The sequence below is a fragment of the Chroicocephalus ridibundus genome, chromosome 3, assembly GCF_963924245.1.
Source record: "Chroicocephalus ridibundus chromosome 3, bChrRid1.1, whole genome shotgun sequence".
Classification (NCBI taxonomy): domain Eukaryota; kingdom Metazoa; phylum Chordata; class Aves; order Charadriiformes; family Laridae; genus Chroicocephalus; species Chroicocephalus ridibundus.
The window spans coordinates 2,607,093-2,622,010 of record NC_086286.1 but is presented as its reverse complement, the minus strand read 5'-3'; the positions used below and the strand labels follow the sequence as shown (position 1 = coordinate 2,622,010).

The 14,918-nt window shown below is 37.7% G+C and overlaps 1 protein-coding gene across 12 annotated transcripts in view; it reads left to right on the top strand.

The window, feature by feature from the left end:
* Nucleotides 1-14,918, top strand: part of USP34 (ubiquitin specific peptidase 34) — a 136,245-nt gene that overhangs the window by 82,485 nt on the left and 38,842 nt on the right. For all 12 annotated transcript variants that reach the window (XM_063331208.1, XM_063331211.1, XM_063331213.1 and 9 more), the window contains 8 exons: nucleotides 1,216-1,256; nucleotides 2,138-2,262; nucleotides 3,352-3,504; nucleotides 4,145-4,249; nucleotides 5,375-5,430; nucleotides 5,531-5,651; nucleotides 9,228-9,411; nucleotides 14,266-14,429. In XM_063331208.1, coding sequence (XP_063187278.1) covers nucleotides 1,216-1,256; nucleotides 2,138-2,262; nucleotides 3,352-3,504; nucleotides 4,145-4,249; nucleotides 5,375-5,430; nucleotides 5,531-5,651; nucleotides 9,228-9,411; nucleotides 14,266-14,429 — 949 coding nt within the window. The remainder of the gene's footprint in view (nucleotides 1-1,215; nucleotides 1,257-2,137; nucleotides 2,263-3,351; nucleotides 3,505-4,144; nucleotides 4,250-5,374; nucleotides 5,431-5,530; nucleotides 5,652-9,227; nucleotides 9,412-14,265; nucleotides 14,430-14,918) is intronic.

Sequence of the window (14,918 nt, the reverse complement as noted above, 5' to 3'; positions counted from 1 at the left end):
AGAGACTTAAATTCCTGATATGGGTGTTAGACTTGCTTTTCTTAGTCGCCTCTTTTGGTATTTATCCTGCCCCGGAGGAGGAGGGAGAGAGAGGAGAGTGGTGAGAACTCTCAATTGTCGTCAGTGATAGAAAAATCAATTAACTAAACAAATTATGAGAAGTGTTTTGGGTTTTTTTTTTTAAAGTGTAAAGTAATTGAGCATCATAGAATGCCTTGTTGTTTAACCAGTTGTTCTCCAGGGTATGACACGCAGCAACAAAATATATATGGTATGCTCTCACAAATTTTCATGCCAAAACTATTTCTTTATTCTCTCTGTAGCAATTGGCATCTCAATCTCAAGGCAATATAAAAGAGAAATTAAAAGAAATCCACTTTTAAGCTGCTTATTCATCTGCTGGTTTTGACTTATTTTTCCCATCCTAATAACATTCGCTTGTTGTTGCTGAAATTACCCGTAGCGTTTTAGTGAGTGTGCGTGTACCAAAGGGAAAAGTTTACCTTCAGAAACAGGCTGTTAGAGATTTTTGTCCTTTTTGTCTTTTTTCCTGAGAAAAGCAGTTCTGTCTAAAACTGCATCATGACAGAGTCGGACTGAAGGTGGGGAGGACGGGTTTTTTGCTACATTTGCTGTTTTAAAATGATTTGATTCCAAGTGATGAATAGTGCATTTGACCATGTTTTTAAAAGATGGTTAAGGATATTCAGAGCATTTCCAGTCAAGTCTGCCAGTCTGCCTAACTTTAGCTGAGTTGCAGGAATAATTTTAAATATATACAGTATGGTTTTGGTTTTGTAACCCTTTACTGCAATTTATAAAAATGTAAGCAAATAAATACAAGCACTTAAAATTTGTCTAAAGTTTGCCAATATTTGTTCATAGTGCACTTCTCTGAAGAATTCTAGCTTTCTTCTGTATGGGTCAGTTCTTAGTTCTGTTTTACATCTCTTTTTTGGATAAAATAAAGGGGTTGTAGGTATTTTTTCTTGACTTTTTATTTTGTAGTCAGTAAAGCTTGAAGATTTTCGTAGTTTTATTATTGTTGCTAATTTTGAAACATGCAGGAAATGAATCCTTTTAAGATAAACATTTTAGTTTTCTTTCTTAGTGGGTGCTTAAGACTAACTGTGTTGTTACTTGTGTGTATTTCTAAATGATAACCCGTTACGTCCTGTGGTAAAGTTCAACTGGCTTTATCTTCTTCCTGTTCAGGGTGTTGAAAGCTCAGTCTGATCACAGATCAAGACACGAAGGTTAGTGCTGCAAAACAGCTGTACGTTATGAACTAATAGTAATGAAAATGAGAACAAATTATGTGTTTGTTTATGCCACTATGAGAATGCTGTAAGATTGCGCTCCTTGGTAGTATTAGGGCTGTTATAATCTAGGTGAGAATAGACAGAGAGGCTTTCTTTCTCTGGAAATAGTTTTATATGAATTGAAATTTTGTACTGTGGCTATGCTTTCATCTCCAGAAGAGCTGGGTTTGGTAGGAAACCCAGCTGTATTCTTATCTTCCAAAGAGCAGCATATATAACGCCATAAGAGAGTCGCCAATAGCCACCTTTATTCCGGTTTACAAAAATCATTCTGGGCCCAGAATTCCTTGGAGCTCTCCCCCTCTTGTGGAGGTTTCTTACAAAAGGTCAAAATGACCTGTGTCAGATTAAGCCTGTATCAAAGTAATTATCAAAAGTACAGCACAGACGTGCGTAAATATAGGTATCTCCTCCTAGCTTTATACATTGCCTTCAGTTTTTCCGCTTTGTTCTCCCCTGAGGATGTTCATGTCTATGAACTGGAATTCTCAGTAAATGCCGTGTATCACCTACTAAAGTCTTACTTTTAGTTGTTAAGAAGAAAGGAACAGATATACTAGTGAGCCCAGGGAAATGTTCACGTTAAGACATGATGCAAGCCGTTAGCAAAGGTAATACTTAGAGCAATCTCATTTAGATGTCATCAGTAGTCGCGCAGTCAGTACTTAGAAACCACATTGGTAAAATTCTCAGTTTAGGTAGTATCGCATCTACCAGTAAGGATTTAGTCTTGTACATTAGCACGACTGAAATATGTGCTTAGAAGCACATATGTGCTTAGAAGCGTGATTTACTCTTGTCTCATGTTCTTTCAGTCACTCATTATTCAATGTGGCTGTTGGTGAGTTGGGCTCACTGCTGCTCCTTGGTGAAATCCAGCCTGGCAGACAGCGATCATTTGCAAGACTGGCTGAAGAAGCTTACCCTGCTTATTCCAGAGGTGTGTTAAAGGAGAGCTTGTTGCATCACTAATTAGTGCATAATAGGGAACAAGTTTCATTAAATTCAAAACGTGTTGTTTCCTGCTAAAACTAGGCAGGATCTGGCTCAAGTTACTTGTAATCCTGTTTAAGGAGTAATCCGTTGTAGCTAAAATACCATGTAAGATGGCACATTTGTGGTTGATTGCAAACCAGTTCATAAACTCTTGTCTTTGTTCTTGGCTTCTGTTTGAAGGTAATTTTTTCATTGTCATTAGTCGAAATTTCTGGGTGATGCCCTCTAACGTGGATTAGTCTATATATACTTCCCCCATTATATTTTTTTTCAGCTATACTTTTTATCACAAAATGAGGTGAATGACGTCGATGTGAAAATGTTTGTCATTACTGAATCTTTGCCTAGTTTTAAGGGAGTTTTTTTGATGTAAGAAAAACCTGAAAATTGCATAAAGATATGCATAGTAGAAAATTTTTCTATTTACTAGTGATTGCTTAAAGGCGCAACATGGACATGGTGTGATAATTATTACCTGCTGCTTTATTACTCGAGCGCAGAAAAAGCTTACCTGCTGACTCCATTTAAAAACCCTGAAAAAGAAAGAATGCAAACTTCCAAAGCGGGATTAGAGTTAGTCTGTGAATATTTTTCTGAAGACTAAAAGAAAGAAGAAAATAATTCTTCTAGTGAAATTAAACAAACTAACCATACAGTTAGGAATGAGTAAGTGTTAAGTTCCGGCGTCACACAGATTTCCCTGATTTGCCCAGATGTGATATTTTCTGCTTAGCGATATTTCTGTTTTACTGGCTGTAATCTTTACCGTAGAAAATATGTAACTCAAGAGACAAAGGGCACAGACAAATCAGCTTTTTTTGTTAGAATGGTTGGTCTTTTTTGCATTTTTCTGTAAGTAATGTACATGTACGTTATTTGTAATACGTGTTTTTAGAAAGACGTTCTACCTTTATAACCTGAGAGGTATTTTGAGAGGAACTTAATTATGTACACAGGAAAGAAAAGTCAACAAAAGAAAAAAAATCTTCTAAATAATATGCGTAATCATTTAATTCTTTTATTTTTCATAAAGACTGCCGTTCGCCATGAGTCTTGCAATGGTTTATACAAGTTATCTCTCTCTGGTCTGGATGGGGGAGACTCAATTAATCGATCCTTTCTGTTGCTGGCTGCATCAACTTTATTAAAATTTCTCCCTGATGCTCAAGCTCTGAAACCAATCCGGGTAAGAATTTAAGAAATTACAAGACTTTGTCAAAGATCTATTTAGACTTACTTTTGTTAATATAAAAATAAGAAATGGTAGCACATATTATCATTATGTCTGACGTAGTGCTTCTGATATACTGAGATATTAAGACTTTAGATGCTCCCAGAAACGTCACAAAAGTAGTTAAAGCCGTGACACTTTAAAAAACAGAGTTTTAAACTATTGATATTTTTTTAAAAAATTAAAACCATCTGCAGAAGATTTTGCATTATTTGACTCATTTTCAGAAGAGTTTAAAATTAGGCTTGTACTAACGAACGTTGAAATCAACAGAAGTTTCTCATGTTTAGTCTAATATCGAAAAATTTGCAACCTGCAGTGGTTAGGATGGAGTCAGTACTATTTAATTATTTTTTTTAAGTGTCTGGCAGATCATCCTGCTAATCTTTAAAGAAAATTAATAAATATTTCAGAAGAAAAATAGAACGTGCACTGTTAACCGTTGTAAAATACATTGTTCCTATACTTGGCTTATCTTAAATAGGGGCTTGTTGAAAGTAGTATTCTTGTAACAGTTACTGGGTTTACTACAGTTTTGTCATACGCAGTTATTTTGTCCGAGGTACTTCAGAACAAAAGCAATTTCTTTTCACAGATAGAGGATTACGAAGAAGAAACAGTGCTGCGACCAGGTTGTAAGGAATATTTTTGGCTGCTGTGCAAACTGATTGATAACATACACGTCAAAGATGCAAGCCAGGTAGGTTTTGCTTTGCATTCATATGAATGTTTGCTTTTTTAAAATTCGGGTATTCAGGCCACTTTTACTTCAGTAAGAGACATTTTTAGTTAAGATACGGTGAACTGCTGTGAACAGCTCTTGGAACTTCGCCATCTCCCGCCTTTCTTTACTCTCTGATGTGTATTTAGTAGCTCTTGGCCAAACAAAGCTTCAGATACTGAACCTGTAGAGTCAAGAAGCGGGAATGGGTATAATACACAAAGAGGGTGAACTCAGGTGAAGGTAACTGACATTGGGAATACTGTAATTATCTGAGAGATTCGCTGTTGATAATTTCTATGCGGTCTAAGGAGGGGGTAATCAAGTATTTGACTAAAGCTGAAAGAGCAAAAAATTTCAGTTAACAGCCACTCGGCAGAGGTTAGAAAACTTTTTCACAACTTCTGAAACATCTCTAAAGGGTTAAAGCTACCTTTTGGGCAAACTCTGCAACTGCTTGTGCTGGCTGGTGGCCCTGCATAAATCTCTCTAGTTCATTCTGAGTCTTGTGGCAGGAGTGTGGGAAGAGAAGAAAGACAAAGCCTTAATCCTCATTTCTCAAGAATGGAAAAGTCTTTGTCCTCTCTTAACTCTGCATCTTCCCAGTAGAGGCAAAAGTTTTGCCCCCCCCATCATTCCTCCGCTCAGTTTCCTTCCATCTCTGTTTTATTCATTGAATCTCTCAGCTAGGCTGCAGTCCTGCCTACTTCTGCATGTTGCTCAAGCAAGAAGGAGGACTTTTCAACTTTCTGACGGCAAATTGTGTGTTCTTGTGAGAAATAACAAACGCTTTAAAATAGTACTATGCCATTTTTTCAGTATGGTAGATATAGTATATTTTGTGGGATCTGGAATTGAAAGAATAAATGTTACTTCATTTGAACTGCACGGCACCGATTTTAAAAAAACAGTTTTATCCCATTTATAAAAATGTATTAAAATATTGTTGCAAGCATGTTTGAAAAACGAGTTTTAATTGTCCCTGGTTTTTCTGTCTGCAATAAGAAAAGCATAACCATAGTTTCAGACTAGGCTTATAAATTGTAATTTGTGAAGTACGTAATTATTTTCCATTTATATTCCATTTTCTTCATTTTTAATCAGACCACACTGCTTGACTTAGACGCACTAGCAAGACACCTGGCTGACTGCATTCGGAGGTAAGGTTTGCTAAATGTAATTTCACTTGTAAATTGCATTATATTTATTGTTAGCGGGACAGTGTTTTAACATTTCTTTTGTATATATGTGTACATATAGCAGAGAAATCCTTGACCATCAAGATGGTAATATAGAAGATGATGGACTTACAGGACTACTTCGTCTTGCAACAAGTGTTATTAAGCACAAACCACCCTTTAAATTTTCTCGTGAGGGCCAGGTAAGAAAAGGACACTGAAAGACCGTAAAGAGATCAAAATAGTATCGTTGCATCTGACGGTACTTTCTTCGTTTCACCTTTTTTCTCCTACTTTAATCACAGGGATCGATATATGAGAGTATGTCATATTTCTAGCCTTAGGATGATGGATAAAAACACACATATCATTCATTATTAAAAAGTAGCACGCACAGTCCCTTCCCTTTCTAACTATATTTAATTTCAGGATAGAGTTCCTACATCCTAGAAATTTTATTTATTTTCATTTATTATCTTTAAATGTTTTTAGTATTGATCAGTATTAACGGGTTTAAAAGTCATTAACAACAGCTGCTTTTTGACCATATCCTGGGACAGTTGTGATCTAAAAGCAGCTTTTAAGCGCTACATCTACACAGAGGCAGACACGTATTACAAGAATATTACATTCCACCTCTGCTTGTAAGATGGGAGAGTGGCTAGGCAGAAGCAGCTGCTAAAAAATTTCTACTTTGTGTTTTGGGGCCATATTGTCTAAAAAAAAAAATATCAAGATTTGTTGTGTAAAAGCTCACTTACACCAATGGTTTTTGCTGTAGACTGTACTGAGCTTATGACTGAACCTTTAGTGAGGTTTGACCAGGAAAATAGTTCCCTGTGTCCAATTATGTTGTATATATCCTGTCTGTTACTCTGTCTGTTGTCATAACATGTCCATGAAGGTAATTCTACAGTCCAAAAGTTTTAATAGTGCCCACATTGTGCACTACCTACCATAAAGTTACATTGCTGACAGCATTTTAAAAGACTACTACTTTGTAATTTTCCCGGAATAACTCTATTTTAAGTACAGAGAGCTTGCAGATTAAATGAGGAGCAAGAGTTCAGTTCACAGAGTGCTTTGTGGAGAATGATGTGGTAATTAAAATAGGAGAGGTATGCAAAGATCAGGTTTATGTAGGCTGGAGATATGAAAAGTACAAGAAGAAAACAAAATGGAAGATTAAGTAGAGAGGAGCGATGCTCTGCAGAATCCTAAAGTAGGTTGCACGTAAGTAGTATATCACAGGGATGCCAGAAATCCGATCGGAAAAATGGATGAGTGTGAACAGAGCAGTATCCACAACAAACTTCTCAAAAAGAGTTTGGCTTTGCTGACAGGGTCTTTGAACGTTTTCTCAGACTAAGTTATGATCTTATGTTATTTTTTTTTAATTCTGAACATCTTTTAATTTTTTAATTAAGAGCACCTATTAACTGCACATGATAAAGTGCATTAGTGAAGAGTTTTGTCTTGTGTTCAGTGTTACAGAACAGGATTGTGAAACCACATGCTTCCCTCTGAGCAAAGGCTGGTGGAAAAAATACCCAGGAAAATACACTGGCAAACACTGAAGATAGTTTAGACTTGCCCAGAGGAATCTGATGTTCCGCTGTGCCTTTTCTTCCCTACAGATTCCTTCTCTTACTAAGTAAACAAAATTATAGTTTGGCAAATACTGTCAAACTTTAAAGGTCACGTTTTGTGACAATATTGGATACTCGATCTACCTTCTTTCACGTCTTTTATAGATAATCACTGCCTACCTTATTCTGCATGAAGTGGACAAAAATACATTTTTAATACACGCTAGCTAGCACATCTTCACTAGAAAGGTAGATCTTAAGGCCACTTTGGTGGTAAAGAGACACATTTTTAATAAGATTTTGCATTCGGCCTCTGAGCAAAATCATCTGTAGAGTTCTTTGTCTTCCCTGCTCCAACACGTGAGAATTCAATAAGCACAAATGCAAGATTGAGAGTGTTAATCAGAAAAAGATAGATCCGGATCTCTGAAGTTATGGCTTTTCTACTCTGGGACACCTTCATGTGGCTGGTGCGTTAAAACACCCGTTTGACAAAGGCTGCAGCTGAAAGCACAGCCTCAGACTCCCCTGAGTGCACGCAGCTGGTTTGCCGATGAGCAGTAATCACGGACACCTGACAAGCACGGCCAGGCATCAAAAGGAGTGGGGCTGCTGCCCCCCAACCACTCCTGGCGCAGACTAACTACCAGCAAACCAGGTACCTATCTATTTATTTCTAATTTTATGCATTTGCTTTCTCCAAAGTGTGGAGAAATCTGGAAGAACTTTGGCTAGCAATATTGGCCAGAAGACCAATCCATGTTATTCAGCTGTAAAAATACGACCCTGGTTGTAAGATTTTCTATTAAGACTATGGAAATTTCCCTGCATGCTGAAACAAGGCTTCTAATGGTGATTTTGCTGTGTGCTCTGCAAGCGCCCCTTTTTTGAAATATTTAGAATTTAGTTAGATTTTACAGCAGAGTCTGGCCTTTCAACCTTAAAAGACTTCTTAACTGAATATTCAGGAATATACCCTGAAATTCAGGGGAAATTCAGGAAGAACGCTTTTTTAATTACAGTCTAGAAATTGTAGAATGAAGTATAATAGTTGGATTGGTAGCCTGTGCTCTACAAATGGAGGAAGAATTTTGTCCCTAAAAAACAGCCAAGAAGGTGTCTTTGAGGAGAGAAAACCATCAAAATTCTACAGAAGAGGAGGATTTATTGCCTGAATATACAGACAACTAAAATGATACACTACTAATATAATTTACTGATTAAATACAACTTGTTAAGATTGCAGACAGTGTACAGAAGCAGTGAAGCGTAGGCTGTGGATCACGTCATCAGACAAAGTATGCACATGAATTGCTGGTTGTTTAAGGAAATTTGTTGAAATATTGCTTTATGAATTCTGCTCAGTTTCTTCTTTCATGGTCTTTCATTATACCACTTAAATGACTAATTAGTAACGTTCACCTTGTAGCTAAAAGGTGGAGGAAAGCCTTTTCTGTGCTTCTTTAAAGGTGCTGTAGTTGTGGAAGAGTATGACCAGCAGTTCTTACAAGATCTATACAGATCTCTTTTTTTTCTTTGTTGTCCTTTTAATGTTTTACTTTTGATTTCATTTTATTTAATTAAATTGCCTACGTATAGAAGGAAGGTATTGAAGTTTGGACAGATCCATCTCAGTTTTTTAGTTTATTCATGTGGGACGCTAAAGATAAATAACAATGTGTAATATATGTTTGTCGTGCAAAGGCAACCTGACCTGGTACAGCTGTGTTTGGTGCCTTTTGTGGTTCAGTTAATATTCCAAACAAGAAACAATACAAAAATACACTTACAGTACATGCGGTACATAATTCAGTGCATATTTTATAAAACTCAAACTAATACAGTGATTAAGGTCACCTGCTGTCTTTCCCTAGAAGAAACTAGTCTCAAAGTTACCAAAAATACATGTGTATGGTTTGTCAAATTAAATTATCGGTCATGAATCGAGCATAATTTGTCATTCTTTTTGAGTGGACATGTTTCTCTTTAGGCCTTAATGCGTTTACACGTGTGCACTTTATGTAGTATAAAGAAAATTTTTCAAATTCATAATTCAGAACTTGTACACAAGTCAGAAAGTTTTGTAAATGAGAGAGGTCTAGAAGTTTCCAGAAGATTGCTAATACATGACTGTCGTCTTTTAAGAATGTGGTCAAGCTGCTAAACCTGCCGATGGAACTGTTTTTACAGGAGTTTCTGAGGGACATCTTCAATCTTCTGTTCTTGCTGCCAAGTTTGAAAGATCGACAACAGCCAAAATGCAAGTCCCATTCTTCAAGGGCTGCGGCTTATGACTTGTTGGTAGAAATGGTAAAGGGCTCCGTGGAAAACTACAGGCTGCTCCACAACTGGGTTATGGCACAACATATGCAGTGTAAGAACCCATATTCATATATAGCTTTTGAGTATGTTTTAGAAAATTAGTCCATTTTCTGTTCATTTTGGGTGTGTTTTGAATTTTCAGATTTATAAAATTCAGTAAGGAAAATGGAAGTGTACTCATAATACGGGCCCCCATTCTGAAAACTGTGTTCGTGATGGTGATGGCTGCCCACCGTTGTGAACACTCCTGCAACCACGGAGTTTCCATTTCCTCTTGAAATACATTAGAAGTGTCTGCAGTTAATGACTTTCTAAAAATAATGATCTGTTAAGAATGCATAGGTAGAAACAGGGAAAGGAAAAGGTGACACAGAATATTTTTAGGCTTAAACTGAATAGTCCTGCTTTCCGAAAGGAGTAATGAAGTAAGACGTTGTTGCCACTAACGCTGCTCTTAAAATTCTACTTCGTAGCTCTACTTCTTATCCACCATCACTTATGGTAGCGTCACAGAGCAGACGAGGCATCTTTTGCTCACCTAGCAAATGAGTGTATTTAATCGCGTGTATAATTTTCAGATCATCTGTTTTTATATATGGGTTATTTAAAGTATACGGTCCTGTTAAATGACACTAACACATAGATAACATTGTTAGAGTGGATTTAACATGTTTTACTGGCTTGTGCTGGATTTTAATTTCTGTTTTCCCTTTCTGACATAAAGAAACCTGGTATATTTATGTGTAAACCAAAGTCTGTAGACCCCACTGAGGTACTGTAGGCGTGTTGGGTGTTAACAGCACTGCTGTGTTTCCAGAGTCTCTGATACCGTTGTAGCTGAGTTTCAGTCCGTACCCAGATGTCTGCATACAGTGCTAATACAATTCTGTTATGCCTCTTGGCTTTCATGCTTCCTGTGTTTTGGAAACTCAGTTCCTATGTATAATATGTAAATTACCAGAATTTGAAGTTAGTTAATATTTTATCTTCGATTTGCAAACTCTTGTTATGCATTTTTAGCTTGACAGGTTTCCTTTCACATGCCCAGTTTAAATTCCTGTAACCTGAGGACCTGTAATTTATTATAATCTATGGAATTGATTTAGTGCCTTACAGTTCAGGAAGCAAAAGAGAAATCTGATCGTAATAATGTTTTGTGTGCTGTACTCATATGCCTGGGGCCTTCTAAAAAGCCTCCAAAGTCTCTTATGTTCAGCAAAAATATTCTGAAGAAGATGTTTTATGAAAATATTGGATATTTCTGTTTGCTGTGAGTACAGCTGCCGCTGCTGAGGTTGTCTGTATCTCTCCAGGTACAACCAGTGATTTTTTTACAGTTAGTATTTTTCTCACTCCAAATCCCAGTAACTCCTGGGTGCTGAAGTTTTCTGAACATTTACCACAGTTGGTGCTTTCTCCCAGGTTACTCTTGTCTGGATTGTCTGTTCCTTCCTGAGTTCTCCCAAGCCATCTGGTCTCTGCTTCTGCTCCTGTATCTCAGGTTCACGTTAATGTTAATTTTCTGACAACTGGCAGAGTGCCATTGTCTCTTTCGTTAAAGTCTTGTTATTCCATTGACGTGATCCAAAGAGCCTTAAAACCGGATTTTACCACTTTCCTTATCTCTGTAATCTTCTTAGTCTTTAAAAATCTCTTCGTCTTAGGCCCATCTCTCCGTTCTTCTTAGGAGAAACATTAAGGAAAATATCCTGTCTTTGGTTTTAATGTTTTAGATTTGCGGTTCACTGGAGAAATTTTTGATGCTGCCACTTGTACAGTTGTTGTCCTCTGGTCTCACCAGTTGCTATCACTGCTGTTCTACCATTTTTTCTCACACTTCTAACTGACTGAAGCCAGGATGCTCTTAAGAGATGTCAGCAAAATAAAGTAAAAGGAAATCTAGTATATTTTCCTTGGGACAGAAAAAACCCTATTTTCGGGTTCCAATCAAAAATGCTGTTAAGACGACTCTATTTTGGCAGTCATATCAAAATGTACAACTGTATACTGTTCTTCAGACTTATACTAGTAGGGATAATGTAAAGTAGTTGTACAGTTTTAACTGCTGCAACAACAGACCAAGACTAATAAAAACCTCATTGAGTTCAAAGGAAGGAAACAGGACCAGCTGCTTTGCTTTCCGGGAAGTTTAAGATAGTGTCTGATGTTTGGAGCAGAAGTGTGATCAGAAGGTGGAATATAGAGAAACGCACGGTCATGTGAAGAGGAAGAAATTCAGTTTTATTTTGCTTAACATAGAACGTGGATATTGCAAGTTTTGTTCCAAGTTTCCTTATCTTTTCCTGAGAAAAGGCTGTTTTCTATAATGACAGTGAGAAATAAAGAAGAGACATAAACGAGACACAAATTTACCTTTCTAGTTAAGATCCATATGGAAGACGGAAAGCTTTTATTATCAAAATGAAGACAGTCGCTTAAAAATCCCAGGGTGGAGAAAACAGGATCTTCCTAACAAATTCCGTGTCAGATTTCTGAAAGCCCTTTGTCAGGTTGAGGTAGGAGGAAGACACACCCAACTGTTCTCATGAAGTGTGAAGAATTCCTCTGATTTCTTTGTAATTACAACTTGATGAGCTATAAGCACAGTGACAGATGCTGAGTCCTGCCATCAGAAAGGGTGAATTAAGATGTTGCAATTTAAGGATTTGGGTTAAAGGAGGGAGGTTTGTGGTGTTCTGTCATGCTAACGACTTTCATTAGGAGGTTAAAGGTGGAGGAGAGCTTTGTTTCAACTGGCCGATCAGCCCAATGTAACCAGGTAGCGTGAGGTCACCTACTGAGATTTGTTGAAACAGGGGAATTAAAACTCCTTCCTGCCCCACTTGACGCTGCAGGGCTAATAGTTGTTTTGATGCCAATGCCAAAATGAAGATTACAACAATTCTTTGTTGTGCAACAGAATCTCTTGTGGGTCTGGTCTCTGAGGATGCGAGGATGTGTTTAGAGCATGCCAAATAGTTTCCTGAATTTATAGTTGGTAATATGAATTGAGAAGAATCCTTAATGAGCCTTTAATCTTTGCCAAAATAATTAAGGATTTAAAATTTAGATCTTGAATGCGCGTAGTTTTTGTGGATTATAAAATAAACCCAGACTACTTTTTTTGCTTTTTTCTTTATCTCTGAGCATATACTTCAACAGAGGTGCTGAATTATTTGTAGGACACTTGACCTTTTTGAAGAATGAAATCCTTGGAGATGAACAGCAAAGCTAGATGCATTGCAAGCCTTTGTGTCAAACTTCTTGCGTACCAAGGAAGATGGGCTGTGGTGAATTTCTTTGGACTCTGGATTAGTTCCTCTGTAATTTAGTGCTTGTGTCATCAGTTGCCTCTGCAGCTCAAATGCTTAATTCCCCACTCCTTTCTCCTGCGTGGGATGCTTGGAAGAGAAGCCTGTTGGTGTCCAGAAGCAGCACTAATCACTTCCAAATGGTTTGGCTGGCCTGGTTACCATCTTCTTGACTGGCAGAGGAGGAGAACTTTCCCATTCTTCTGATTTCTTGGCAGCCATATCAGAAGAAGGCTTATTAAGAAGAGTCTGTCAGACTTGCCTAACTTGTCTAGTGCCGTGCTGTGTAAGAAATGGATTGCTACAGCTGGTACCAAATACAGAGGAATAGAAAACTTACGGGAAACGAAAATGGCTTTTTAATCTTATTCTCTAGGCAATTCGCTTCTAGATTGCACATTTCTGTGGCGTATGTGGCTTTGAAGTGCAGTAAAGCCATTCCTTCTCTTCCTATACAAACTGTTCTCAAGTTTATTCAAGCTTGTGTATAGCCACCCACTTTATTTCACTGCACTTGTGTCTTATCTCTGATAAGCATCTATCCGTCTTTTGCACAGGTCAAAAAGATCTTTAGTTATCCTGGCACCTGTTATAGTAGATATCATTCTGAAACCAGCTTCTCTTCTGAACGGAAAGGTCTCGCTTCACGTGCGGTTCTCTCGGATACCAAATCGGAAGGGAAGGCTCCCTAACTTGAGTCTGGGTGCAGAGCCTCTGCTTTGCTTTCTTTCAGTGTGATGTTAGGGGTGCCTAGGAACGGGTGGTGGAAATTAGGAGTAATTTTTGTGCTGAGGGAATGACTGGTGTATGTTTGGGAACTTGGAAGCGTTGTGTGTTATCAGATATGAGTATGTTCTCAGTGGTTTAGGCAGGGCAAGTGTTGTGAGAGAGCTGCGATTGGCTTGTATTCATAGAATCACAGAATGGTTTGGGTTGGAAGGGACCTTAAAGCTCATCCAGTCCCACCCCCCTGCCCTGGGCAGGGACACCTCCCACCAGCCCAGGTTGCTCCAAGCCCCGTCCAACCTGGCCTTGAACCCCTCCAGGGATGGAGCAGCCACAGCTTCTCTGGGCAACCTGGGCCAGGGGCTCACCACTCTGAGTAAAGAATTTCTTCCTAATATCTAATCTAAATTATCTACTCTATTATAAAAAAACCCTTGTGTATAAAAAATGCCTAGCAGCCCATGTTTAGAATTTATGGGTGCTCTTGATGATGGAAAACATTATGTGGTTTTACCAAACTTTAGTTTTAAAGATAGAGGCTGGAAGACCACTACTATGTGTAATACTACCTCTAGAACGAGTGTGAGGGATGATGCTGGCCATGAATAATGCTTTGGAGGGTGCAGCAAATCACTTGCAGCCCAGTGTGGCACCTCGAAAGGCTCGCTGCTGTATCAAATGATTTTCCAGATGTACATACAGTGCATTTTCTTAAAGAGCGTACAGTCTGGCTCGTGCCTGCAAACATAGAATGCCTAAACAGGATGTATTTTATTAATGTACATATAAAGCTTTTAATTGTATGTATATCTTTGGAAATTTTACTTTGAATTTATTTTTTCTGCATGCGTGACTCTTATTTTTTCCAGCTTCCCATGCACCTTACAAGTGGGATTATTGGCCACATGATGATGTTCGAGCCGAGTGTAGATTTGTGGGTCTAACGAATCTTGGAGCAACATGTTACTTGGCATCCACTATTCAGCAACTGTACATGATACCAGAGGCCAGACAAGCAATTTTTACTGCAAAGGTATGATTTAGGCTCTCGTGTTCCTTTGGTGGACTTTGGTAGAAATTTAAATTTAGAATCAGCGCAAATGCTAATGAATTATAGACTTAGTTTTAAGACTTTATTTCTTGATAAAGAATATTTCTGCAGGAGTTTAGTTTGCTTTTTGTTCAGCTGGATTCTTTTGCTGATATCTAACATGAAGAGGTTTTTAAAAAAATATATTTTTAATACAATGTGTTCTTAAGGTGGTATTGTAATAAAACACGTTCTCAAACTCATCATTCTGTTGCTATCAACTATATTTATTCAAGATTGGTTTTACTGAATTGTCTGTTGTTTCTTAACTCCTAATTTGTTGTTTTGTAAGAACAAATGTTATTCTTCTTGAATATTTATAAAGGCCCAGAGCATGTATCTCATGCTACCAGAAGCACAGCAAGTCCTGTAAATTATTATACATGCTCAACTTCCAGAAATATTATAGTATTACTTCTAGCTATTTATAGT